We start from the raw sequence: 26,356 nt of genomic DNA on the forward strand, positions 1-26,356 counted from the left end.
CAATTCAAGTTCCTAGAATCAACCCACCCGCGCCTGCAACATGGCTTCATCCCAGAGGTCACAATCAGGTACCCGGCCGGGTACGGGTAGCCGGGTATCGGGTAGGGTACGGGTACCCGTTTGCGACCCTGGTGCGGCCGGGTACGGGTACGGGTAAGGAATCAAAACCTATTTGCGACCTCTGCCTGAAGCCTAGTCAGGCCGCTCCACCCGCCTTACGCCCTCACTCCGAGGTCTTCGTCCGGGAACTCGCCGCGAGAATTGCGCGCACGTAACTAGCGCGGACGTTTGCGCACGTTCAACTTGTTGTAACGCTGTTTCTACGGGGAGGGCAATTCCCGTGAGGTCGGATTTCCGTAGGCCGGGGGTCTCCCGCAAACCGGGCGACGACTTTCTCTATAAAGCTCGGTGGACCGTCCCCCACCTGGGAAAAATTAAAAATACAGGGCGCTTGGAGAAATAGCGTTAACACTTGTACGGGACTATCGTTTTTAACGGATACTACACTTTTCGATCTAAAGCTTTCGTGACTGCAGGGATTCATCTTCTTGGTTCTTTCGGTAAAATCACGTAGAGGGGAAATAATAAAATAATAAAAATAAAACATAATAAAATACAATTCTCACGACGTTTCGGCCACAACGCAAGCAGCCGTCCTCAGGTGAAGAACAGGTCAGACGCTGTCTTTCCGACAGACCTGTTCTTCACCTGAGGACAGCTGCTTGCGTTGTGGCCGAAACGTCGTGAGAATTGTATTTTATTACGTTTTATTTTTATCACTTTATTATTTCCCTTCTACGTGACTTTACCGAAAGAACCAACAAAGACGGACACTACACTGTAACGTGATAACAAACGCACGTTCATAGCTCCGTTCCGAGCATAGATGGACACTCGTCCGTCCGAACAACGCGAGTCACAAACGACGGCTCAACCAACGCGGATGATCGTCACGTGGACACTTTTACGGCCGTTGTTGCCAAATCGTCTCAACGGAGCCGGACTTTCTGTAAAGTCACGTAGGTAAAAAATTAATTTGAATTTCATTTTTTTTTTTTAACCTACGTGACTTTACCGAAAGAACTAAGGGTATGAATCCTTGCCGTCACGAAAGCTTCAAATCTGGAATTTCTGCTCATTCTTATTCCCGTCGACCTTCGTTTGGCAGGCTTCCCCCGCCGCGCTAGGCCGCCGGTTTCCCAGCAACCCCCGTGGCGGTTTTCCCAGCATCCCCGGCGGTGGCGGCGGGAGCCAGCCCTTTGCTGCGGAGGAAGGCCGCGTTGTTGGGGTCACGACCCAGGAAGTTCTTGAGCATCACGTCTGCGTCCAGCGATCCGCCTGGCGCCAGGATGAGCCTGCGGTAGTCGCTGCCCACCTGCGGTGCAAAACGGCGGTCCATTACCACAGTGAGTGTGTGAGTGGAGTGCACGTGTGTGTGTGAGTGGAGTGTACACGTGTGTGTGTGAGTGGCGTGTACGTGTGTGTATGTGAGTGGCGTGTACGTGTGTGTGTGTGTTGTGTGCAAGTGTGTGTGAGTGGAGTGCACGTGTGTGTGTGGTGTGTACACATGTGTGTGTGAGTGTGGAGTGTACACGTGTATGTGAGTGGAGTGCACGCGTGTGTGTGAGTGGCGTGTACGTGTGTGTGTGAGTGTACGTGTGTGTGTGTGTGTGAGTGGCGTGTACACGTGTGTGTGTGTGTGAGTGTTGAGTGTGTTGAGTGTGAGTGGAGTGGCGTGTACGTGTGTGTGAGTGTGCGAGTGTGTGAGTGGCGTGTACATGTGTGTCTGTGAGTGGAGTGCACGTGTGAGTGTGTGTGTGTGAGTGTAGTGCACGTGTGTGTGCGTGTGTGAGTGGAGTGTACGTGTGTGTGTGTGAGTGACGTGTACGTGTGTGTGTGTTGAGTGTGCGTGTGTGTGTGTGTGAGTGTACACGTGTGTGTGTGTTGAGTGTGTGTGTGAGTGTGCGAGTGTGTGAGTGGAGTGTACGTGTGTGTGTGAGTGGAGTGCACGTGTGTGTGTGTTGAGTGTGCGAGTGTGTGAGTGGAGTGTACGTGAGAGTATGTGAGTGGAGTGTACGTGTGTGTGTGAGTGGAGTGTACGTGTGTGTGTGTTGAGTGTGCGAGTGTGTGAGTGGAGTGTACGTGAGGGTATGTGAGTGGAGTGTACGTGTGTGTGTGTGAGTGGCGTGTACGCGTGAGTGTGTGGCGTGTACGTGTGTGTGTGAGTGGCGTGTACGTGTGTGTGTGTGGAGTGTACGTGAGTGTGTATGTGTGGAGTGTACGTGTGTGTGTGTGGAGTGTACGTGCGTGTGTGTGTGGAGTGTACGTGTGTGCGTGCGTGTGTGCGTGCACGTGTGTGTGGAGTGTACATGTGTAGGTGAGTGGAATGCACGTGTGAGTGTACGTGTGCGTGTGTGAGTGGAGTGTACACGTGTGTGCGTGCGTGCGTGAGTGGAGTGTACATGTGTGAGTGGAGTGTACGTGTGTGTGTGTGTGTGCGTGAGCGCGAGCCTCACCGCTGGGTCCATGATGCCCTGCTCACGGAAGCGCGAGTGGAACATGTCGTCAGAGAACACCTGGCTCCACAGGTAGCCGTAGTGTGGAGTGTACGTGAGTGTATGTGTGTGCGTGTGTGTATGTGTGTGGAGTGTACGTGTCCGGCAAAACAACCTCCTACCTCCTCGCGGTGCCGGACGGGCAACACTGTCGTGGGCAGTGCTGTGGGGGGAGGGCCAATGCCCATTGGCCTCTCCCCTCATGGCGTCTGTGACCACCACAGTGGCTAAACGGGGGCTCTGGACGGGTGCGAGGGGCTGGTAACCCCTCCACCTTCAATTAACCACCACTAAACTACGAATTAAACATAAACCTGTAATTAATAAGCTTGTGCCGGAGGCCCCGGGGGGTCAGGCTTTTATGACGTCTCCTGGCCAAACCCCATTTGGCAGAGCCAGGAGATTGAATTTTCACCCTCGGGGCTCCTCCAGAAACAACGAAAAACCATTGCGGATGGCCACGTGGAATGTTCGAACGCTCACTGCCGAGGAGAGGCTGCCACTCCTCTGTCGGGAGCTGGACCGGTACCGCCTGGATCTCTGTGGCATTCAGGAGGTCCGGTGGACCGGTTCTGGCTCCTGCAACCATGAGGGGTGGACAGTCCTCTACTCGGGGCAGGAGACTGCCAAACAACAGGGTGTGGCTCTTCTTCTGAACAAAAGAATGAAGGGGGCGTGGGAGCGTGGCGGTGAGGTGTGGGAAGCTGTAAGCCCCAGGATACTTTGGGCTCGCCTTCCCATCAACCAAAGGCGAGGAGTGGTGGTCGTGGTTACTTACGCCCCCACCGAAGACGAACATCCGTGGAGGGATGCAGGCAAAGCCGATGAGTCAGACGCTTTCTATGACCTCCTGTCACAGGTGCTGGCTAAAGTGGCCACTCGGGACAGAGTCATCTTGTTGGGTGACTTCGATGCCCGAGTTGGTCATGATGCTGGCACCTGGTCTGGAGTGATTGGAAGGCATGGGCCAGATCAGCTCAATAATAACGGTAGGAGGCTGCTAGATTTTTGTGCAGCCCATGGGCTTGTAATTACCAACACGCTCTTCCGGCATCGGCGCATCCACACAACATCATGGATACATGCCGGGTCCAAGCAAGAACATCTGCTGGACTACATAGTGACGGACCAGCGGATGCGAGCCCATGTCCTTGACACCAGGACCTACCGTGGAGCTGATCTGACCTCTGACCATGGACTAGTCATCTGTAAGATGCGCCTGCCATTCTTCCACTCCGGTGGTGGGTGTACACCCAGGACCCCATTCCAACCAAAAGTGGCCTGGTCTCAGCTAGCTGATGAAAGTTGCAAGCGAGAATTTCATCATTGCTTGCAGCTGGGGTTGGCATCGTCCCCCACTCCACCTGATGTCGAGGGTAAATGGGCGAGGTTTAAGACTGTGACTCATGCAGCTGCAATGGCTGCTTTGGGTACGCGGTCCAGACCTCCCCAGAAACCCTGGCTGACGGAGGAGGTGTTCAGGTTAATTGAGAAAAAGCGACAGGCGCACTCTCATCGCCTACAGCATCCCACGTCAGAGAATGAGGAGGTTTACCGCAGCCTTCCCTCGGAGGTTCGGAGAGCCGTAAGGCGCTGTAAGGATGGGTGGTGGTCGCGGGTTGCTGAGGAGATGGAGTCTGCCTCAGTGGCCCGCGATCACAAATCACTATTTAACTCCATCAAAAAAGTAACCTGCAGCGCCACACCTATTACCATCATTAGAGGAAAAAACGGTGATCCAATCTCCGACCCCCAGGAACAGGTTTGCAGATTTGCTGAGCATTTCTGTGAGGTCCTGGGGGAGGGAAAATCTCTCAGCCAGGAAAACATCATGGCACAAAGTGGGGATAACCCTGCTGAGGCTGCGGTGCCTCAAATATTGGAAGAGGTCACCCCCTGTGAGTGGCTGGCTGAGGTGCCAGCTGTTGAGGAAGTACTGAGGGCGATCCGGAGTCTGAGACCAGGGAAGGCACCGGGCAGAGATGATTTCCCAAGCGAAATGCTGAGGGAGGGTGGCGTTTGTGCACAGACTGCCCTACATGACATCATAACAACAGTCTGGACCACTGGACGGGTTCCGCAGGACTGGAAGGATGCCCTGGTGGTCCCCCTCTTTAAGAAGGGGGACCGTACCGACTGTAACAACTACAGGGGCATCTCACTCCTCAGTGTGCCGGGTAAGGTCCTGGCAAGGATTATTCAACATCGCCTTGCTAGGCACGCTGAGGAGAGGCTTGCGGAGCCCCAATGCGGTTTCAGGAAAGGGCGGTCCTGCACAGATGCCATATTTTCTGTCCGTCTGCTACAGCAGAGGTGTAGGGAATTCCAAAAAGACCTACATCTCTGCTTTATTGACCTGGTCAAGGCCTATGATACCATCAGTAGGACTGGGCTCTGGGTTGTTCTTCGTGCTTTCGGAGTCCCTGACCCTCTGCTCACGATTATTAAGGACCTTCATGATGGTGAGCGGGCCCGGGTAAAACTACGTGGCCGGGAGTCGGAGCCTTTCCCTGTACACCTTGGGGTGCGACAGGGATGTCCTCTGGCTCCCACATTATTTAACATCTATTTCGACTGCGTAGTTCGTGAAGCCTTCAATAGCTGTACCGGGGGAATTTCCATTTGGTACAGATATAATGGGAGGCTGATCGACGCCCGGGTGCGATCAAGGGATGGCTCCCTATTGGTCAACCACGTTATGTATGCCGATGATTTGGTAATAGCTGCTCATTCAGAAGAGGAGTTGGAGACGCTGCTGCTGAGACTGGAGCGTGCCACTAAGAGGTGGGGCCTTACCATCAGCCCCACCAAAACTAAGCACCTGCCTGGGTATTTTGTACCATCGGACACTCCACCCCCACAACTCCCAATTGGTGATGGGGCAGTTGTGGAGAGAGTGGAGAGTTTCCCATACCTGGGCAGTGTGCTTATGACCGGCTCCAGTTTATCAGCAGAGGTCTCACTCCGAATCAGTCGAGCGGCAATATCTTTTCATCGGTTGCGTAGCGCTGTGTGGAAGCTACCTGGTCTGTCGCTCCGCACGAAGCTTCAGGTCTTTTCGGCCACGGTCATTCCCTCCCTTCTCTACGCTTGCGAAACGTGGACCCCCCTAGTGGAGCATCTTCGCCGGTTGGAAACATTTAGGCTGGCCTGCCTACGATCCATCCTGGGTTTAACCAGGCTGGATTGTGTGAGGAGCTCACAAGTCCTTGAAAGATCTGGGCAAAGTCCCATCAGTGAGCTCCTCCGGCAGGCAAGGCTGCGTTGGCTGGGTCATGTAGCCCGCATGCCCAGCCACCGCATGCCTAAGCAGCTTTTGTTCGGCCGGATCGAGGGGGCTAAACGGGCGCGGCACGGGCTAGAGAAAAGATGGAGTGATGTGGTACAGGAGGACGTGGAGCTGAGTGGACTTGCCGATGACTGGTACCAGCGGTGTCAAGATCGGCCTCAGTGGAGGAGGCTCGTGAAGGACGCTACTGGGCAGTTGGAGGCAGTCGCCCTCCAACAACAACGGAGGGCGGAGGAGCGACGCTCACAACAACGAGCAGAGCGCCGGGTGGCTAAAGCACAGCAAGTTGGCACAGTAGGGGGCACAGGTGGGTGCATCAGCCAGTCATCTCGGTCATCTCGGTCAGTCGACCCGTGGCACCTGGGTCTGCCCCGTGACCTCCTGCCAGCGGGCGTTCGACACTTCACGTGGCCTCAAGGTGCACATGGCCTGGCACAAGCGTCGTGGTGACGTCACCGCCACTTAGTGGCGAATGGCGGTTGTTGTTGTTGTTGTTGGAGTGTACGTGTGTGTGTGTGTGTGGAGTGTACGTGAGTGTGTGTGAGTGGAGTGTACGTGTGTGTGTGTGGAGTGTACGTGTGTGTGTGTGTGCGTGAGCGCGAGCCTCACCGCTGGGTCCATGATGCCCTGCTCACGGAAGCGCGAGTGGAACATGTCGTCAGAGAACACCTGGCTCCACAGGTAGCCGTAGTACTGCGCGTCGTAGCCCCCCGCCAGGTGCCCAAACGACGCACACATGTTGGTGCCTGCGGGGGCACGGGGGGGGGGCAGGGGGGGGACACGGGGGAGGGGCACGAGGGGGGGGGGGCACGGGGGGGACACGGGGGGGGGGGGCACGGGGGGGACACGGGGGAGGGGCACGGGGGGGGATGAGGGGGGGGACACGGGGGGAGTGGTGGTGCAGCGGTTAGCGCCACGCTGCGCTCCGAACCCGGCGACCCGAGTTCAATTTCCGCTCACGGCCAACACCGGTGACGATTATCTACACCGGTGACGATTATCTGAACCGGTCCTGGGCCTCTTCTAGGTCGACTCAGCCTCAAATGAGTACCTGGTGCGATGTGTAGTAAACATCGCCACTGGGGAGACAAAGGCGGCCGGGCGTGGTGCTGGCCACCCACCACCCCCCCCTCCCTCGTGTGCCGTGACGGTCTTCATAGGTGCTGCTCATGAACAGCACTTGCCTCTACAATCTGATAGGCCTTACGGGGGATCTTTGTCTTTGTTGTGTGTGTGTGCGTGTGTGTGTGCGCGCGTGTGTGCGCGTGTGTGTGTGTGTGTGCATCTGTGTGTGTGCGTGTGCGTGCGTGTGTGCATCTGTGTGTGTGCGCGTGTGTGCGTGTGTGCGTGTGTGCGTGCATGTGCGTGCGCCCACCTGGGGTGGCAGGGATGCCCATGATGTCGGAGCAGAGGCGTGCGTACTCGCGTGCCGTGTCAGCGCTCTCCCCGCTGTGGATCACCTGGTCCAGCTTGCTGAGCACCACCTGCCTCAGCGTGAACACTCCTGCCGAGACAAGGAAGGCAGCCCCAGCCCCGGCACCGTGCGGGGCACGAGTGCCGTTAGCGAGCGCCACCGCTCCGTGCGCACGGACAAAGTCCCCCTTATTCTAGATTTGAAGTTTTCGTGACTGCAAGGAATCTTTGGTTTTTTCGGTAAAGTCACGGAGGTAGAAAAAAAAACAAGTCGATTAAATCGCGACGTTTTGGAAGCAACACAAGCGACCGTCATCAGGTGTTGACTGCTTCAGTAATTTTACTAATTTTACTGAAAATTCAGAAGCCTCAGTAATTTTACTAATTTTACTGAAAATTCAGAAGCCTCAGTAATTTTACTGAAAATTCAGAAGCCTCAGTAATTTTACTAATTTTACTGAAAATTCAGAAGCCTCAGTAATTTTGCTGGAACAGTCAACACCTGATGACGGTTGCTTGCGAAACGTCGCGATTTAATTGACTTGCTTTCGTGTTTAATTTATTTTCTGTCTGAACGCACCCGCGTGACTTTACCGAAAAAAACCAAAGAGTAAAAGTCCCCCTACTCTTTGGTTCTTTCGGTAAAGTCACGTGGGTAAAAAATAAAATTAATAAAAGTAAAATAAAATATATATTCTTCTTGGTTCTTTCGGTAAAGTCACGTAGAATGGAAATAATAAAATAATAAAAAGAAAACATTATTATGTTCTATGGAAATAATAAAATAATAAAGCATAACTATGTAAAAAAAAATCTTATTTTATTTTTTCCATTCTACGCGACTTTACCGATTATTTTATTATTTCCATTCTACGCGACTACATTTTATTATTTCTTTTATTACTTCCATTCTACGTGACTTTACCGAAAGAACCAAGAAGATGAATCCCTGCCGTCACGAAAGCTTTAAACCGAATTTTTTTATTTTAATTTTTTTTTCACCTACGTGACTTCACCGAAAAAACCAAAGAGTAAAAGTCCCCCTACTCTTTGGTTCTTTCGGTAAAGTCACGTGGGTAAAAAATAAAACTAATAAAAGTAAAATAAAATATATATTTTTTGTATTTTTTTTAAAATAAAATTAATAAAAGTAAAATAAAATATATATTTTTTATTTTTGTTTATTTTAATAAAATTAATAAAAGTAAAATAAAATATATTTTTACATTTTTATTTCATCTTTCACCCACGTGACTTTACCGAAAAAAAACCTGAGCGCGTGCGAATCCTCGCAGTCGCGAAAGCTTCGAATCTACAACTAAAAGTACCCCCCTCCCCGATGCGCCCTCGCGAGCGCCGTCGATCGAGCGGCGCTCCGTCTCCGAGCGGCGAGCGCCCGCACCGACGTTGTCGCGTGCCCGTACTGACGTTGGCGAGCGCCCGCACCGACGTTGTCGCGTGCCCGCACTGATGTTGGCGTGCGCCCGTACCGACGTTGGCGAGACGCGACGCGGCCAGCAGGCCGGCGAGCTCCGGGGGCACTGGCGCGCCGTCGCGCACGTGTCCCGACATGAGCGCCAGCGGCGCCGCCTCCCACGCCCAGTTCTCCAGCATCTGCGACGGCGCCTCCACAAAGTCGCGCTCCACGTGGGTGCCGCTGAAGGCCGCGTAGTCAGCCTGCGCACGCCGGGGTCGTCGTTGGGGTGGTTGGGGAGCGGGGGGAGGGGGGGCGGATTTGCGTCTGGGGTCAAAGCTTCTCCGGGTTTGCCGAGATCCGTGACGCTCGCTCGCTGGACCGGTGAGCGGACAGACTTAGTGCATGTCCGTCCGTCTGTCCGCGCATGCGCGCACTCGGACGAGACAGATGGCTGGTCGGACAGACGGACGGACGGACGGGAGGGCTTGCGGGTGGATGGGCGGACGGGTGGATGGGCAGACGGACAGGTAAACGGACGGTCGTGCGTTCAGGCAGACAGACGGACGGGTGGATGGGCAGACAGACCAATGGGTGGGCGGTCGTGCGGTCAGACAGACCAATGGGTGGACGGTCGTGCGGTCAGACGGACCAATGGGTGGACGGTCGTGCGTTCAGACGGACCAATGGGTGGACGGTCGTGCGTTCAGACGGACCAATGGGTGGACGGTCGTGCGGTCAGACAGACCAATGGGTGGACGGTCGTGCGTTCAGATGGACCAATGGGTGGACGGTCGTGCGTTCAGACAGACCAATGGGTGGATGGTCGTGCGTTCAGACAGACCAATGGGTGGACGGTCGTGCGCTCAGACAGACCAATGGGTGGACGGTCGTGCGTTCAGACAGACCAATGGGTAGACGGTCGTGCGTTCAGACGGACCAATGGGTGGACGGTCGTGCGCTCAGACAGACCAATGGGTGGACGGTCGTGCGTTCAGACAGACCAATGGGTGGACGGTCGTGCACTCAGACAGACCAATGGGTGGACGGTCGTGCGTTTAGACGGACCAATGGGTGGACGGTCGTGCGCTCAGACAGACCAATGGGTGGACGGTCGTGCGCTCAGACAGACCAATGGGTGGACGGTTGTGCGTTCAGACGGACCAATGGGTGGACGGTCGTGCGCTCAGACAGACCAATGGGTGGACGGTCGTGCGTTCAGACGGACCAATGGGTGGATGGTCGTGCGTTCAGACAGACCAATGGGTGGACGGTCGTGCGTTCAGACAGACCAATGGGTGGACGGTCGTGCGCTCAGACAGACCAATGGGTGGACGGTTGTGCGCTCAGACAGACCAATGGGTGGACGGTCGTGCGCTCAGACAGACCAATGGGTGGACGGTCGTGCGCTCAGACAGACCAATGGGTGGACGGTCGTGCGCTCAGACAGACCAATGGGTGGACGGTCGTGCGCTCAGACAGACCAATGGGTGGACGGTCGTGCGGTCAGACAGACCAATGGGTGGACGGTCGTGCGTTCAGACGGACCAATGGGTGGACGGTCGTGCGTTCAGACGGACCAATGGTTGGACGGTCGTGCGTTCAGACAGACCAATGGGTGGACGGTCGTGCGTTCAGACAGACCAATGGGTGGACGGTCGTGCGTTCAGACAGACCAATGGGTGGACGGTCGTGCGTTCAGACAGACCAATGGGTGGACGGTCGTGCGTTCAGACAGACCTATGGGTGGACGGTCGTGCGGTCAGACAGACCAATGGGTGGACGGTCGTGCGGTCAGACAGACGAATGGGTGGGCGGTCGTGCGCTCAGACAGACCAATGGGTGGACGGTCGTGCGGTCAGACAGACGAATGGGTGGACGGTTGTGCGCTCAGACAGACCAATGGGTGGACGGTCGTGCGTTCAGACACGGACAGACGAACGGACGGACGGGTGGATGGATGGGCAGACGGACAGGTGAACGGACGGGTGGATGGATGGGCAGACGGACAGGTGAACGGACGGTCGTGCGTTCAGACAGACGGACAGACGGGTGGATGGGCAGACGGACCAATGGGTTGATGGTCGTGCGTTCAGACAGAGGGACAGACGGGACGGACTGCGCCGGGCGCGCCCGCTCACCTGCGCGCAGACCGAGTGCATGACGTGTCCGAACTCGTGGAAGAAGGTCTCCACCTCGCTGTGCGTGAGCAGCGCGGGGACGTCGGCGGACGACGGGCGGCTGAAGTTGGCGACCATCGCCGCCACGGCGGGCTGCCGCTCGCCGCCGGGCAGCAGGCAGCCCGGCTGCAGCCCGAAGCAGGCGGCGTGGCCGTACTTGCCGTCGCTGTGGGGGAAGGGGGGGGGGGCGGGGCAGGCGGCGTCGCGAACGTCGGACAATCGGCCTCGCGTGTGTCTGTGCGCAAGCGTGCTAGTGTGTGTGTAGTGGTGATACGCGCTGGCGGTAAGGATCGTGTGTCAGCGCGTGGTGATTGGCTGTGTGTGTTGGTGACGCGCGCTGACAGTGAGGGATCGTAGGTCAGCGCGGGGTCATGGGTTATGTGGTGGTGATTGGCTGTGTGTTGGTGACGCGCGCTGACAGCGAAAGGATCGTGTGGCAGCGCGTGGTGATTGGTCGACTAGGGTGGGTGCTCACATCGCGGTCCGCATAGGCTCCGTCTCCCGGGAGCGGAGGGCTATATAAGGCGGTGCGCGCGGGGCGCTCGGGGAGTTGGTGACCAGTGAAGACAGAAGACGGAGGAGGAAGAGATAGGGCCCTGAGACCCCTAGTCCCGCTGTCCTTGTAGGGACCGGGACCCTGTGTGGCTCGGAGGCGGGACCTTGGGACCCGGGGGCCGGACGTCCGTGTGAGGGCCGGGCCGCGGGACCCAGAGGTCGTGACCCACGCCCAAGCTGGGGTGGGTCTGTAGGTTCCCCGGATGCTACGGGGCTGGAATGCCCGTGTGTGTGTAGCCGGGTGGAACGTGTAGCGTGAGCTGTAGTGACCACACGTGTCGGGTGGAACGTGTAGCGTGAGCTGTAGTGACCACACGTGTCGGGTGGAACGTGTAGCGTGAGCTGTAGTGACCACACGTGTCGGGTGGAACGTGTAGCATGAGCTGTAGTGACCACACGTGTCGGGTGGAACGTGTAGCATGAGCTGTAGTGACCACACGTGTCGGGTGGAACATGTAGCGTGAGCTGTAGTGACCACACGTGTCGGGTGGAACGTGTAGCATGAGCTGTAGTGACCACACGTGTCAGGTGGAACGTGTAGCGTGAGCTGTAGTGACCACACGTGTCGGGTGGAACGTGTAGCATGAGCTGTAGTGACCACACGTGTCAGGTGGAACGTGTAGCGTGAGCTGTAGTGACCACACGTGTCGGGTGGAACATGTAGCGTGAGCTGTAGTGACCACACGTGTCGGGTGGAAAGTGTAGCGTGAGAAATAGTGACCACACGTGTTATTGTGGCAAGACAAGTGTCAATAAAGTGTGCTACCCGTCAAGTGGTTTCCCGCCGTCATTCAGAATACTACATGTGTACGTGTGTGTTGACGTGACATGCGTAGAGACCCAGAGAGACGCGCGACATCGATTTTAAATGTGGAGGGGAAAAACCGCAGGACCCCGAGGAAAATCCACGTGACCACGGGGAGAGAGATAGAGAGACACCGCAAACTCCGAATATACAGCAGCAGGCATCGTCAGGGTCGGGATCGAACCCACGACCTCCTGCATGCCAGGCGAGGTAGTCAACATTTCACGCCCCCCCCCTCCCACCCCATGCCCCTCCCCCTCTGTAACCCCCCCTCCCACCTCATGCCCCCTACCCCATGCCCCTCCCCCTCTGTAACCCCTCCCACCTCATGCCCCCTACCCCATGCCCCTCCCCCTCTGTAACCCCTCCCACCCCATGCCCCTCCGTAACTCCTCCCCTCCCACCCCACGCCCCTCCCCCTCTGTAACCCCTACCCACCCCACGCCCCTCCCCCTCTGTAACCCCTCCCACCCCATGCCCCTCCCCCTCTGTCGCCCCCCCCCCCCCCACCGTGGGTGCAGGTCGAGGTAGAAGTGTCCGAGGAGGCGCTGCGAGGCGGCGTCCGTGACGCGGTAGAGCCGCACCTCCTCGTGCCACGCCCCCGACGCCCCTCCCCCCTCCTCGCGCAGCTCGTAGCGAACGCCCAGCAGCTGCTCGTAGATGCCCAGCAGGCCCCGCGTCACCACCTGCACAAGGGGGGGGGGGGGGGGCACGGGGGGGGGGGCACGGGGGGGGGCACGGGGGGGAGGGCACGGGGGGGGGCACACGCGCAGAAATGTTTGCGTGAGTTACGTCAGCGCAGGTAGCGCGGCCGTGGCAGAGGTCGCAAACGGGTACCCGATACCCGTACCCTACCTGATACTCGTACCCTACCTGATACCCGTACCCTACCCTATACCCGTACCCTACCCTATACCCGGCTACCCGTACCCAATACCCGTACCCTACCCGATACCCGTACCCTACCCGATACCCGGCTACCCGTACCCGGCCGGGTACGGGTACGCATTTGCGACCCTGGTGCGGCCGGGTACGGATACGGGTAGGCCGTGAGTCACTGGTGAGTCACCGTTTGTCACTCATTTCCCAACGTCTTGTCTCTTCTCACAATTCAAGTTCCTAGAATGAACCCACCCGCGCCTGCAACATGGCTTCATCCCAGAGGTCGCAATCAGGTACCCGATACCTGTACCTTACCCGTACCCGGCCGGGTACGGGTAGGGTACGGGTACGGCCGGGTACGGGAACCCGTTTGCGACCCTGGTGCGGCCGGGTACGAGTAAGGGTATGGGTAAGGGTACGGGTAAGGAATAAAAACCCGTTTGCGACCTCTGGGCACGCGGTGAGGTTGCCTGTGAGCGCCGCCATCGTGGAGCGTGGAGGCAGCGCTGCAGCTGCTTCCGCAGGTCCGCCTGCACAACTGCTGATCAGTAACGCAGGTTGTGTTTTTGGGGGGGGGGGGGGGGGTGAGATCGTGTAAATGTATAAATGTGTCGTTAAAGCCGCCGCTTTAACGACCGCCCCGTTTCCTATTTGGAGCTCGCACGAGATTTGAAGCTTTCGTGACTGCGAGGATTCATACTCTTAGGTTTTATCGGTAAAGTCACGTAGGTAGAAAATAAAAAATACTAGAAATAACAATAGAAATAAAATAATTCTTTTTATTTTGACCTACGTGACTTCACCGAAAAAACTTAATAGGATGGAGCTCGCACGTTCGCTCGCGACTCTCATCGACCCGTGAACCCCCCTGGTACCCCCCTTCCCTCCCCCCCAACAACAACAACATCGGGACACACGTCAGCGCCCGCCGACCCGCCATCACCTGCACTAGATTTGAAGCTTTCGTGACGATGTAGGGGTGTTAGAGAGAGAGCCCGTTATGCATGGCAGCTTATGGCAAACAAACACAGTGGGCGGGGCTACGTGAGTGCACGGGGAGGTGCTCTCTACGACGTCCGCGCCAGGCACCCCGGGGGGGCCCCACCCCTCAGTGGGGGGTTGGGTATAAAAGGGGATGTATCGGAGGGCTCGGGGTTCTTGTTAAGCTAACCAGTGAAGACTGAAGACGTCTTAGCTAGATCCCTGGACTCCCCTGGTTCGCCGTCCTTATCAGGGCCGAACAGGACCGAGCCAGCGGCGTGGTCCCGAGATCCAGAGCCGGTGCTCTTGTCAGCGCTGGTCTGGGACTCAGGGTACCGGGCCCGACTTACCAGTGTCGGGCCAGATAGCCTCCCCTAGCCCGTTAGAGGAGGACTAGGAGGCAGGCTAGGAAGTAGCTAGCGCGTGTATCCCCAGCTAGCCGGGTGAGGGGGCCGACACCCCCTCTAGTGTTGTATGCCAGAACCGTGCTGTGTGAATAAAACCCGTGTGCCTCCAACTCCGGCGTCCAAGAGTCGTGAACTCTATTACAACTGCAAGGATACATACTCTTAGGTTTTTTCGGTAAAGTCACGTAGTAGGTAAAAATACATAATATAAATAATAGAAATAAAATAATTATTTTTACCTACGTGACTTCACCGAAAAAACCGAAGAGTAAAAGTCCCCCTACTCTTTGTTTCTTTCGGTAAAGTCGCGTGGGTAAAAAAATAAAGAAAATAAAAGTTAAATTAAATATCCATTTTTTTATTTTAATTTTACTTTTGACCTACGTGACTTCACCGAACAAACCTAAGAGGATGGAGCTCGCACGTTCGCTCGCGACTTTCACCCACAACAACATCTGGAAGCACGTCAGCGCCCGACGACCCGCCATCACCTGCAGGGGGAAGTACTGCCGCAGGGCGTCGTGGTCCAACGTGAACCTCTCCTCTTCGACGCGGGTCGCGTAGTAGCGCAGGTCCCACGCGTGCAGCGAAACCTCCCCCCCTCCTCCTCCCGTCTCCTCCCGCTTCAGGGCCAGCATCTCGGCGCGTTCGGCCGCTCCCAGCGGCGCCAGACGCTCCGACAATTCGTCTGCTCCGACAGCAAAGAAGAAGGGACGTTATAACAGGGCCGTCATTCCCGTTTTAATTCTGCATAATGCACGGGCATAATACGACTTTGAAACCCCCCGCCCACCTCCTACGCATTTCACAAGTAGTACTAATCACATACCTGCATTTCCCATAAATATGCTAAATTCCTATTGATATGAAAAAATGTTTGTCAAGGCGCTCTTCCCCCTCCAACCCAGCTTAAATATACGCTGCCAAGCTTGGTGGTGTTTCATCCGGACGCTGTCTTTCCGACAGACCTGTTCTTCACCTGAGGACGGCTGCTTGCGTTGTGGCCGAAACGTCGTGAGAATTGTATTTTATTGTGTTTTATTATTATTATTTTATTATTTGCCTTCTACGTGATGACTTTACCGAAAGAACCAATAAGAAGAGGGTCTACACTATGGGAACCTCATTTGCCAGTAAAAATATGATAATTGGTTCTTTACCCTTCTATCTGGCAACAAAACTGACACCTTTTTACAAGAAGAGGGTCTACACTATGGGAACCTCATTTGCCAGTAAAAATATGATAATTGGTTCTTTACCCTTCTATCTGGCAACAAAACTGACACCTTTTTACAAGAAGAGGGTCTACACTATGGGAACCTCATTTGCCAGTAAAAATATGATAATTGGTTCTTTACCCTTCTATCTGGCAACAAAACTGACACCTTTTTACAAGAAGAGGGTCTACACTATGGGAACCTCATTTGCCAGTAAAAATATGATAATTGGTTCTTTACCCTTCTATCTGGCAACAAAACTGACACCTTTTTACAAGGAGTAAAAAGGTGAGGTTCCCATAGTGTAGATGCTTGCCCCGAGCTCTCATACTCTGATGGTGCATTGTCCTTGAGTTGTGCGCCTTTTGGCGTCATCTGGTCCAACCCATATGAGACTAGGCTCTAAGGAAAGCTGTCTCGGGTGTGGACCAATCAACTTTAAGGACAGTGCACATTATCAGAGTTATGTTCTTTTGTTTGTATTATGACTGTAGGTATTGCGGTCTATGCAAACATGACTCCTTGTAAAAAGGTGTCAGTTTTGTTGCCAGATAGAAGGGTAAAGAACCAATTATCAAGAAGAGGGTCGTTCCCCTCGTGTTTCTGGCGACGAAACTGAAACCCTTCGCAAGGGATCATGTTCACGTGAACCACAATACTTGCTGCAGTCAGAATGCAAACAAAAAACAACACTCTGATACCATTGGAACCTCATTTGCCAGTAAAAAAATATGTTAATTGGTTTTTTACCCTTCTATCTGGCAACAAAACTGACACCTTTTTTACAAGGAGTCATGTTTGCATAGACCACAATACCTGCAGCCATAATGCAAACAAAAAACACAACTCTGATAATGTATGCACTGTCCTTGAAGTTGATTGGTCCACACCCGAGACAGCTTTCCTTGCGCCTTTTGGCGTCATCTGGTCCAACACCATGTGAGACTAGGCTCTAAGGAAAGCTGTCTCTGGTGTGAACCAATCAACTTCAAGGACAGTGCATACATTATCAGAGTTGTGTTTTGTTTGCATTATGACTGCAGGTATTGTGGTCAATGCAAACATGACTCCTTGTAAAAAAAAGGTGTCAGTTTTGTTTCCAGATAAAAGGGTAAAAAAACTATTATATTTTTTACTGGCAAATGAGGTTCCAATGGTGTAAATGCTTACCCCGAGCTCTCATACTCTGATGGTGCGTTGTCTTTGAGTTGTGTGCCTTTTGGCGTCATCTGGTCCAACCCATGTGAGACTAGGCTCTAAGGAAAGCTGTCTCGGGTGTGGACCAATCAACTTCAAGGACAGTGCATACATTATCAGAGTTGTGTTATTTGTTTGAATTATGACCGCAGGTATTGTGGTCTATGCAAACATGACTCCGTGTAAAAAAAAGGTGTCAGTTTTGTTGCCAGATAAAAAGGGTAAAAAAACAATTATCAACACTCTGATAATGTATGCATTGTCCTTGAAACTGATTGGCCCACACCAGAGACAGCTTTCCTTAGAGCCGAGTCTCATGCGGCTCGTGATTGTTGTTGTGTCACGTCGCATCGCGCTGTGCGTGGCACGTCGCGTTGTTGTGTGTCGTGTTGTTGTGTGTTGTGTTGTTGTGTGTTGCGTGTCGTGTTGTTGTGTGTTGTGTTGTTGTGTTGTTGTCTGTCGTGTTGTTGTTGTGTTGTTGTGTGTTGTGTTGTTGTGTGTCGTGTTGTTGTGTGTCGTGTTGTTGTGTCTTGTGTTGTTGTGTTGTTGTGTGTCGTATTGTTGTTGTGTTGGTGTGTGTTGTGTTGTTGTGTGTCGTGTTGTTGTGTTGTTGTGTGTCGTGTTGTTGTGTGTCGTGTCGTGTTGTTGTGTTGTGTCGTGTTGTTGTGTGTTGTTGTGTGTCGTGTTGTTGTGTGTTGTGTTGGTGTGTGTTGTGTTGTTGTGTGTCGTGTTGTTGTGTGTTGTGTTGTTGTGTGTCGTGTTGTTGTGTTGTTGTGTTGTCGTGTGTCATGTTGTCGTGTTGTTGTGTTTTTGTGTGTTGTGTTGTTGTGTGTCACGTCGTGTTGTTGTGTATTGTGTGTTGTGTTGTTGTGTTGTTGTGTGCTGTGTTGTTGTGTGTTGTGTTGTTGTGTGTTGTTATGTGTTGTGTTGTTGTGTGTTGTCTTGTTGTGTGTTGTGTTGTTGTGTGTCGTGTTGTTGTGTGTCGTGTTGTTGTGTGTTGTGTTGTTGTGTGTTGTTATGTGTTGTGTTGTTGTGTGTTGTGTTGTTGTGTGTTGTTGTGTGTTGTTATGTGTTGTGTTGTTGTGTGTTGTGTTGTTGTGTGTTGTGTTGTTGTGTGTCGTGTTGTGTGTTGTGTTGTTGTGTTGTTGTGTTGTTGTGTGTCACGTCGTGTTGTTATGTGTTGTGTTGTTGTGTGTTGTCTTGTTGTGTGTTGTGTTGTTGTGTGTTGTGTTGTTGTGTGTCACGTCGTGTTGTTGTGTGTCGTGTTGTGTTGTTGTGTGTTGTGTTGTTGTGTGTTGTGTTGTTGTGTGTTGTGTTGTTGTGTGTTGTGTTGTTGTGTGTTGTGTTGTTGTGTGTCACGTCGTGTTGTTGTGTGCTGTGTTGTTGTGTGTTGTGTTGTTGTGTGTTGTTGTGTATTGTTATGTGTTGTGTTGTTGTGTGTCGTGTTGTTGTGTGTCGTGTTGTTGTGTGTTGTGTTGTTGTGTGTTGTGTTGTTGTGTGTTGTGTTGTTGTGTTGTTGTGTGTTGTGTTGTTGTGTGTCGTGTTGTTGTGTTGTGTTGTTGTGTGTTGTGTTGTTGTGTGTTGTGTTGTTGTGTTGTTGTGCGTCGCGTCGTGTTGTTGTGCATCGTGTTGCCGTGCCGCGCCACGCGCCGTCGTCATGACGACGCGTGTGTCATCGTCGCGTCATCGTCGTGCCGTCGTCATGACGACGCGTGTGTCATCGTCGTGTCATCGTCGTGCCGTCGTCATGCCGACGACGCACCCAGGAAGCGGTTGACGTCCGCCGCCGTCTTGGCCATGTTGAGCTCGACGGCGAAGTCGGCGTGCGACGCGAACGCCAGCAGCTGGGACTTGCGCCAGCGCAGCCTCAGCAGCTCCTCCAGGATCCGCGTGTTCGCCTGGCGCAGGCAAAGACAACGGTGCCCGTTGGGGCGGGCGCAATGCACGGACAGCACCCAGGCAGGCCGGCACTGTGCACTGTGGCACGCGAAGGGGGTGGGGGGGGTGGCACCACCGCGCCCGCCCGCCCGCCTGCCCGCCCGTCTTTGTCTCCCGCTTAGACACAGACCCACGTGGTACGCAAACACACACAACACACACCCACTACACTACCACCACCACTCCCCCCACTACACTACCACCACCACTCCCCACTACACTACCACCACTCCCCCCACTACACTACCACCACCACTCCCCCCACTACACCACCACTCTCCCCACTACACCACCACCACTCCCCACTACACCACCACCACTCCCCCCACTACACCACCACTCTCCCCACTACACCACCACCACTCCCCACTACACCACCACCACTCCCCCCACTACACTACCACCACCACTCCCCACTACACTACCACCACCACTCCCCCCACTACACTACCACCACCACTCCCCACTGCACTACCACCACCACTCCCCACTACACTACCATCACCACTCCCCCCACTACACTACCACCACCACTCCCCACTACACCACCACCACTCCCCATTACACCACCACCACTCCCCCCACTACACCACCACCGCTCCCCACTACACCACCACCACTCCCCACTACACCACCACCACTCCCCACTCCACCACCACTCCCCCCACTACACCACCACCACTCCCCCCACTACACCACCACTCCCCCCACTACACCACCACCACTCCCCACTACACCATCACCACTCCCCACTACACCACCACCACTCCCCCCACTACACCACCACCACCCCCCACTACACCACCACCACTCCCCACTACACCACTCCCCACTACACTACCACCACCACCACTACACCACCACCACCACTCCCCACTGCACTACCCCACAACCCACTTGGCGTGCTGCTGGCCACCCGCCCCCCGTGCCCCCCGCAGAGTGGGGCACCCCACCACCCCCCCACCCCCTACCCCACCCACCCCCCACCCACCCCCACCCACCCCCCACAACCCCCCCACCCCCCCCACCCCACCCGTCACCTCGAGGCAGCGTGATGTGAAGGCGCGCTCCATGCGAGCGCGCGTCTCCTCCACGCTGCACTTCTTCATGAGCGGGAAGTAGTGCGGGTACTTGAGCGTCACCTTCAGGCGGCCGCCCCCCTCCGCCTGCTCCAGCGACGTCACGAAGTCCGCGGGCATCCCCTCTGCCGGCGGCAGAGACCACATCGCCCGGTCGCCAGAGGTCGCAAACGGGTTTTGATTCCTTACCCGTACCCGGCCGCACCAGGGTCACAAACGGGTACCCGTACCCGGCCGCACCCTAACCCGTACCCGGCCGTACCCGTACCCTTACCCTTACCCGGGTACCTGATTGCGACCTCTGGGATGAAGCCACGTTGCAGGCGCGGGTGGGTTGATTCTAGGAACTTGAATTGTGAGAAGAGACAAGACGTTGGGAAATGAGTGACAAACGGTGACTCACCAGTGACTCACGGCCTACCCGTACCCGTACCCGGCCGCACCAGGGTCGCAAACGGATACCCGGCTACCCGTACCCGGCCGGGTACGGGTAGCCGGGTATCAGGTAGGGTACGGGTATCGGGTACCCGGTTGGGACCTCTGCCGGTCACCCACCCGGGGGGTCGCTGCCCCCCTCCACTCCCGCGTCGCCCTTTGACCTGTTCCGTCCCAGCGGTCCACTCACCCATCCACTCGCTCACTCACCTAGACACTCACTCACATAGCCACTCACTCACCTACTCACTCACCCACTTACCAACTCACTCACCTAACCACTCACTCACTCACCCACTTACCTACTCACTCACCTTACCATTCACTCACACACTCAACCACTTACCTACTAACCCTATCTATCCACTCACCCACTCACCCACTCACTCACCCAGGCACTCACCCACCCACCCACTCACTCACCCAGCCACTCACTCACCCACTCACTCACCCACTTACCTACTCACTCACCTTCCCATTCACTCACTCACTCACTCAACCACTTACCTACTAACCCATCTATCCACTCACCTACTCACCGACCCATTCACCGACGGACTCACCTACCCGCTCACCTACCCACTCACTCACCTAACCACTAACCCCACCCACTCACTCACCTACTCACTCCACCCACTCACCTACCCACTCACCTGCCACTCATCTACCCACTCACCCACCAACTCACCTACCGACTCACCCCTGCCACTCACCCGCCACTCACCTACCCACTCACCTACCCACTCACCCACCTACTCACCCACCCACTCACCTACTCACCCTCCCATTCACTCACTCACCCACTTACCTACTCACCCACCTATCCACTCACTTACTCACCGAAGGACTCACCTACCCGCTCACCCACCCACTCACTCACCTACCCGCTCACCTACCCGCTCACTCACCTACTCACCTACCCACTCACCTGCCACTCACCTACCCACTGACCCCACCCACTCACCTACCCACTCACCCGCCACTAACCTACCCACTCACCTACCCACTCACCCTACCCACTCACCTACCCACTCACCCGCCACTCAACTACCCACTCACCTACTCACCGACAGACTCACCTACCCACTCACCCCCGCACTCACCCGCCACTCACCCACCCACTCACCCACTCACCTACCCACTCACCCCCGCACTCACCCGCCACTCACCCACCCACTCACCTACCCACTCACCCCCGCAGTCACCCGCCACTAACCTACACACTCACCTACCCACTCACCCCACCCACTCACCTACCCACTCACCTGCCCACTCACCCCACCCACTCACCTACTCACCCCACCCACTCACCTACCCACTCACCCACTCACTCACCCCTGCCACTCACCCGCCACTCACCTACCCACTCACCCACTCACTCACCCCCGCACTCACCTACCCACTCAGCTACTCACCCTCCACCCACCCCCCCGTCGCACTCTCCCCAAAACGTACTCAGCTCTTCGGTGGTGAACTCCAGGAAGGAGTTGTCTTCGGTGAGGTTGGTGTGGAAGTCGATGCACAGACTGGAAATCTTCTCCTTGATCGCCTTGATCTCCTGGCGGATGGCACGGCGAGTCGCTCGATTAAAACTACTCAACTATACGGGGCGACTCATCTACTTACAAACTTACAGAGATACGAACAAACCTGGAACGTACGTCCAGTTGCCGGTTCGGACCGAGAGTCGTGAGTTCAACCGCCGCGCAATAGATGGTGGTGGTGGCATCCACATCTACAGAACGTGAAGAACCAGTGGCATCTACATCTGCAGAACGTGAAGAACCAGTGGCATCTACATCTGCAGAACGTGAAGAACCAGTGGCATCTACATCTACAAAAGGTGAAGAACCAGTGGCATCTACATCTGCAGAACGTGAAGAACCAGTGACATCTACATCTACAAAAGGTGAAGAACCAGTGGCATCTACATCTGCAGAACGTGAAGAACCAGTGGCATCCACATCTGCAAAACGTGAAGAACCAGTGGCATCCGCATCTGCAGAACGTGAAGAACAAGTGGCATCTACATCTGCAGAACCTGAAGAACCAGTGGCATCTACATCTGCAGAACGTGAAGAACCAGTGGCATCTACATCTGCAGAATGTGAAGAACCAGTGGCATCTACATCTACAGAACGTGAAGAACCAGTGGCATATAGATTTGCAGAACGTGAAGAACCAGTGGCATCTACATCTACAGAACCTGAAGAACCAGTGGCATCTACATCTACAGAACGTGAAGAACCAGTGGCATCTACATCTGCAGAACGTGCAGAACCAGTGGCATCTACATCTGCAGAACGTGAAGAACCAGTGGCATCTACATCTGCAGAACGTGAAGAACCAGTGTCATCTATATCTGCAGAACGTGAAGAACCAGTGTCATCTATATCTGCAGAACGTCAAGAACCAGTGGCATCTACATCTACAGAACGTGAAGAACCAGTGGCATCTACATCTGCAGAACGTGAAGAACCAGTGGCATCTACATCTGCAGAACGTGAAGAACCAGTGTCATCTATATCTGCAGAACGTGAAGAACCAGTGTCATCTATATCTGCAGAACGTCAAGAACCAGTGGCATCTACATCTACAGAACGTGAAGAACCAGTGGCATCTACATCTGCAGAACGTGAATAACCAGTGGCATCTACATCTGCAGAACATGAAGAACCAGTGGCATCTACATCTACAGAACGTGAAGAAACAGTGGCATCGACATCTGCAGAACGTGAAGAACCAGTGGCATCTACATCTGCAGAACGTGAAGAACCAGTGGCATCTACATCTGCAGAACGTGAAGAACCAGTGGCATCTACATCTGCAGAACATGAAGAACCAGTGGCATCTATATCTGCAGAACGTGAAGAACCGGTGGCATCTACATCTGCAGAACGTGAAGAACCAGTGGCATCTACATCTGCAGAACGTGAAGAACCAGTGGCATCTACATCTACAGAACGTGAAGAACCAGTGGCATCTACATCTGCAGAACGTGAAGAACCAGTGGCATCTACATCTACAGAACGTGAAGAACCAGTGGCATCTACATCTGCAGAACGTGAAGAACCAGTGGCATCCACATCTGCAGAACGTGAAGAACCAGTGGCATCTATATCTACAAAACGTGAAGAACCAGTGCCATCTACATCTGCAGAACGTGAAGAACCAGTGGCATCTACATCTGCAGAACATGAAGAACCAGTGGCATCTACATCTACAAAACGTGAAGAACCAGTGGCATCTACATCTGCAGAACGTGAAGAACCAGTGGCATCTACATCTGCAGAACATGAAGAACCAGTGGCATCTACATCTACAAAACGTGAAGAACCAGTGGCATCTACATCTGCAGAACGTGAAGAACCAATGGCATCTACATCTGCAGAACGTGAAGAACCAGTGGCATCCACATCTGCAGAACGTGAAGAACCAGTGGCATCCACATCTGCAGAACGTGAAGAACCAGTGGCATCTACATCTATAGATTATACAACTTTTAAAGCCATTCCCCATGTTTAGTGTACGTGTTTGGAATCGACAGCGAGTAAAGTTGAACTTAAGAACAATTCGACTAATGAACAGACACCTCTGGAACCGAACTCGTTTGTAAGTTGTTTATATTTATATTTTACCAGGTAAGATACTCAATGAGCTCAGTGGCACTTTTTCAAAAGCAACCTGAGAATCACAAATGTCAGCTCAACGAAGTTGCTTATCATCATGTGGACATTTACAGCAGCCAAGTACTCTCAACGCGCGATGTTGATTCCAAATGAGGAGGGGGAAAAACCGGAGGACCCGGAGAAAACTCCACGCAACCACGGGGAGAGAGAGAGAGGGAGAGACACGCAAACTCCAAATATACAGCAGCAGCCGTCGTCAGGGTCGGAATCAGAACCCACGACCTCCTGCATACCAGGCGAGGTAGTCAACATCTCGCAACTGTGATGATGATGATGAGAAAGAGACATTTTTTTACTCCAAATATACAGCAGCAGGCATCGTCAATGTCGGGATTGAACCCACGACTTCCTGTAAACCAGGCGGGGTAGTTAACATCTCCTAGCCACCGTGGTGATGATGATGAGAGAGAGAGACACGCAGACTCCAAATATACAGCAGCAGGCGTCGTCAGGGTCGGAATCAGAACCCACGACCTCCTGCATACCAGGCGAGGTAATCAACATCTCGCAACTGTGATGATGATGAGAGAGACACGCAAACTCCAAATATACAGCAGCAGGCATCGTCAGGGTCGGAATCAGAACCCACGACCTCCTGCATACCAGGCGAGGTAGTCAACATCTCGCCACTCACCCCCGCCGAGACTATGAAGCTGTAAGAGGATCCCGACCACCACGGTCGTGGAAGCGTTAAACGCGCGACCTTCGATTAGCGCGCCGTAATTGCGCGTGGGGGCAATTAGCGCCGTTGAACGACGCGGGAAAATTACGGGGCGCGTACCATCCCACCACTCCCCTCCCCACGAGGTCACCACCACCACAACTGCCACCACTAACGCCACCACTACCGCCACCACCGCCAGGACTGCAACCACTACCGCCACTGCTGCTGCTACCATTGAGACCCTCACCACCATCTGCCACTACAAACGCTACCACCACCACTACCATCAAGACCACCAATACCATCACCTCCATCATCACCATCATCATCTCATCACCACCACAAAACTTTCCCTAATCACCATCACCACCTTCAGCTCATCACCACCACCGTCACCGCCACCGTCACCGCCACCACCACCTTCTTCTCATCACCAACCACCACCATTACCACTACCAGCAACACCATCACCACCGTTGCCATCTCATCACCACAACCACCACCTTCTTCTCATCACCACCACCAACCACCACCATCACCACTACCGGCAACACCATCACCACCGTCGTCATCTCATCACCGTCACCGCCACCACCACCACCATCACCTTCTCATCACCACCACCACCATCACCTTCTCATCACCACCACCAACCACTACCATCACCACTACCGGCAACACCATTACCACCACCGTCGCCACAACCACCACCACCTCCATTTCATCACCATCACCACCACCAACCACCACCATCACCACTACCGGCAACACCATCACCACCGTTGCCATCTCATCACCACCACTGTCACCACCACCGTGATCTCATCACCACAACCACCTTCATTTCATCACCACCACCGTCATCTCACCACTACCACCGTCGCCACAACCACCACCACCTTCGTTCCATCACCACCAACCACCACCCCCCCCTCTCTGGCGTGGGCTCACCGCCTGCTTGTCGGCCGGCAGGTGCAGGCCGTTGCGCCGACCGGTCTTGACGAGGCGGTCCAGGAGCCTCCGCCCCTCGGCGGTGATGACACCGCCGGCGTCGGCGTCGTCATCGCCGGCGTGCCGGGCGTTGACGCGCGCCTGCAGCGCGGCGAGGCGCCGGTGCACGTCCTCGCGCATCGCCGCCTCCACGTCGAACAGCGACAGGCGCTTGTCGGCGCGCGTGCTGGCCTCGCGCACGGAGCGCGACGGAGACACGTGCTGCAGGAAGTCCAGCTGGTTGCGCCCGACTGCGGCGCACAGAGAGGTGGGGGGGGGGCGCAGAGAGAGAGGGGGGGGGGGGGCAGAGAGGATTGTTATTGTTAATAGTTGCACAGTGATGATGGTTCTAATTCCAACCGCTACTACTTTCACCACTCTCACCACCACCACTACCATCACCACCACTACCACTCTCACCACCACCACACTCACCACCGTCACCACCGCCGTCACCACCGCCGCCACCACCACCACCACCACACTCACCACCACCGCCACTCTAACCACCGCCACCACCACCACCACTACCCTCACCACCACACTCACCACCACCAGCACCACACTCACCAGCACCACCCTCACCACACTCACCACTCACCACCACACTAAACGCCACCACCACACTCACTACCACCACCACCACCACACTCACCGCCACCACCA

At 54.8% G+C, this 26,356-nt stretch overlaps 1 protein-coding gene across 1 annotated transcript in view; it reads right to left on the reverse strand.

Annotated features, from left to right (window-relative positions):
- Positions 1 to 751: 751 nt before the first annotated feature.
- The window catches only part of LOC144953052 (thimet oligopeptidase-like), a 30,274-nt gene continuing 4,669 nt past the window's right edge, over positions 752 to 26,356 (reverse strand). The window contains 12 exon segments of the mRNA XM_078883572.1: positions 752 to 1,234; positions 1,237 to 1,375; positions 6,454 to 6,590; positions 7,220 to 7,348; positions 8,748 to 8,934; positions 10,813 to 11,017; positions 12,722 to 12,897; positions 14,973 to 15,169; positions 18,658 to 18,793; positions 19,874 to 20,037; positions 21,803 to 21,905; positions 25,652 to 25,941. Coding sequence (XP_078739698.1) covers positions 1,062 to 1,234; positions 1,237 to 1,375; positions 6,454 to 6,590; positions 7,220 to 7,348; positions 8,748 to 8,934; positions 10,813 to 11,017; positions 12,722 to 12,897; positions 14,973 to 15,169; positions 18,658 to 18,793; positions 19,874 to 20,037; positions 21,803 to 21,905; positions 25,652 to 25,941 — 2,036 coding nt within the window. The 3' untranslated portion in view covers positions 752 to 1,061.

The sequence above is a fragment of the Lampetra fluviatilis genome, chromosome 3 (assembly GCF_964198595.1).
Source record: "Lampetra fluviatilis chromosome 3, kcLamFluv1.1, whole genome shotgun sequence".
Lineage (NCBI taxonomy): Eukaryota > Metazoa > Chordata > Hyperoartia > Petromyzontiformes > Petromyzontidae > Lampetra > Lampetra fluviatilis.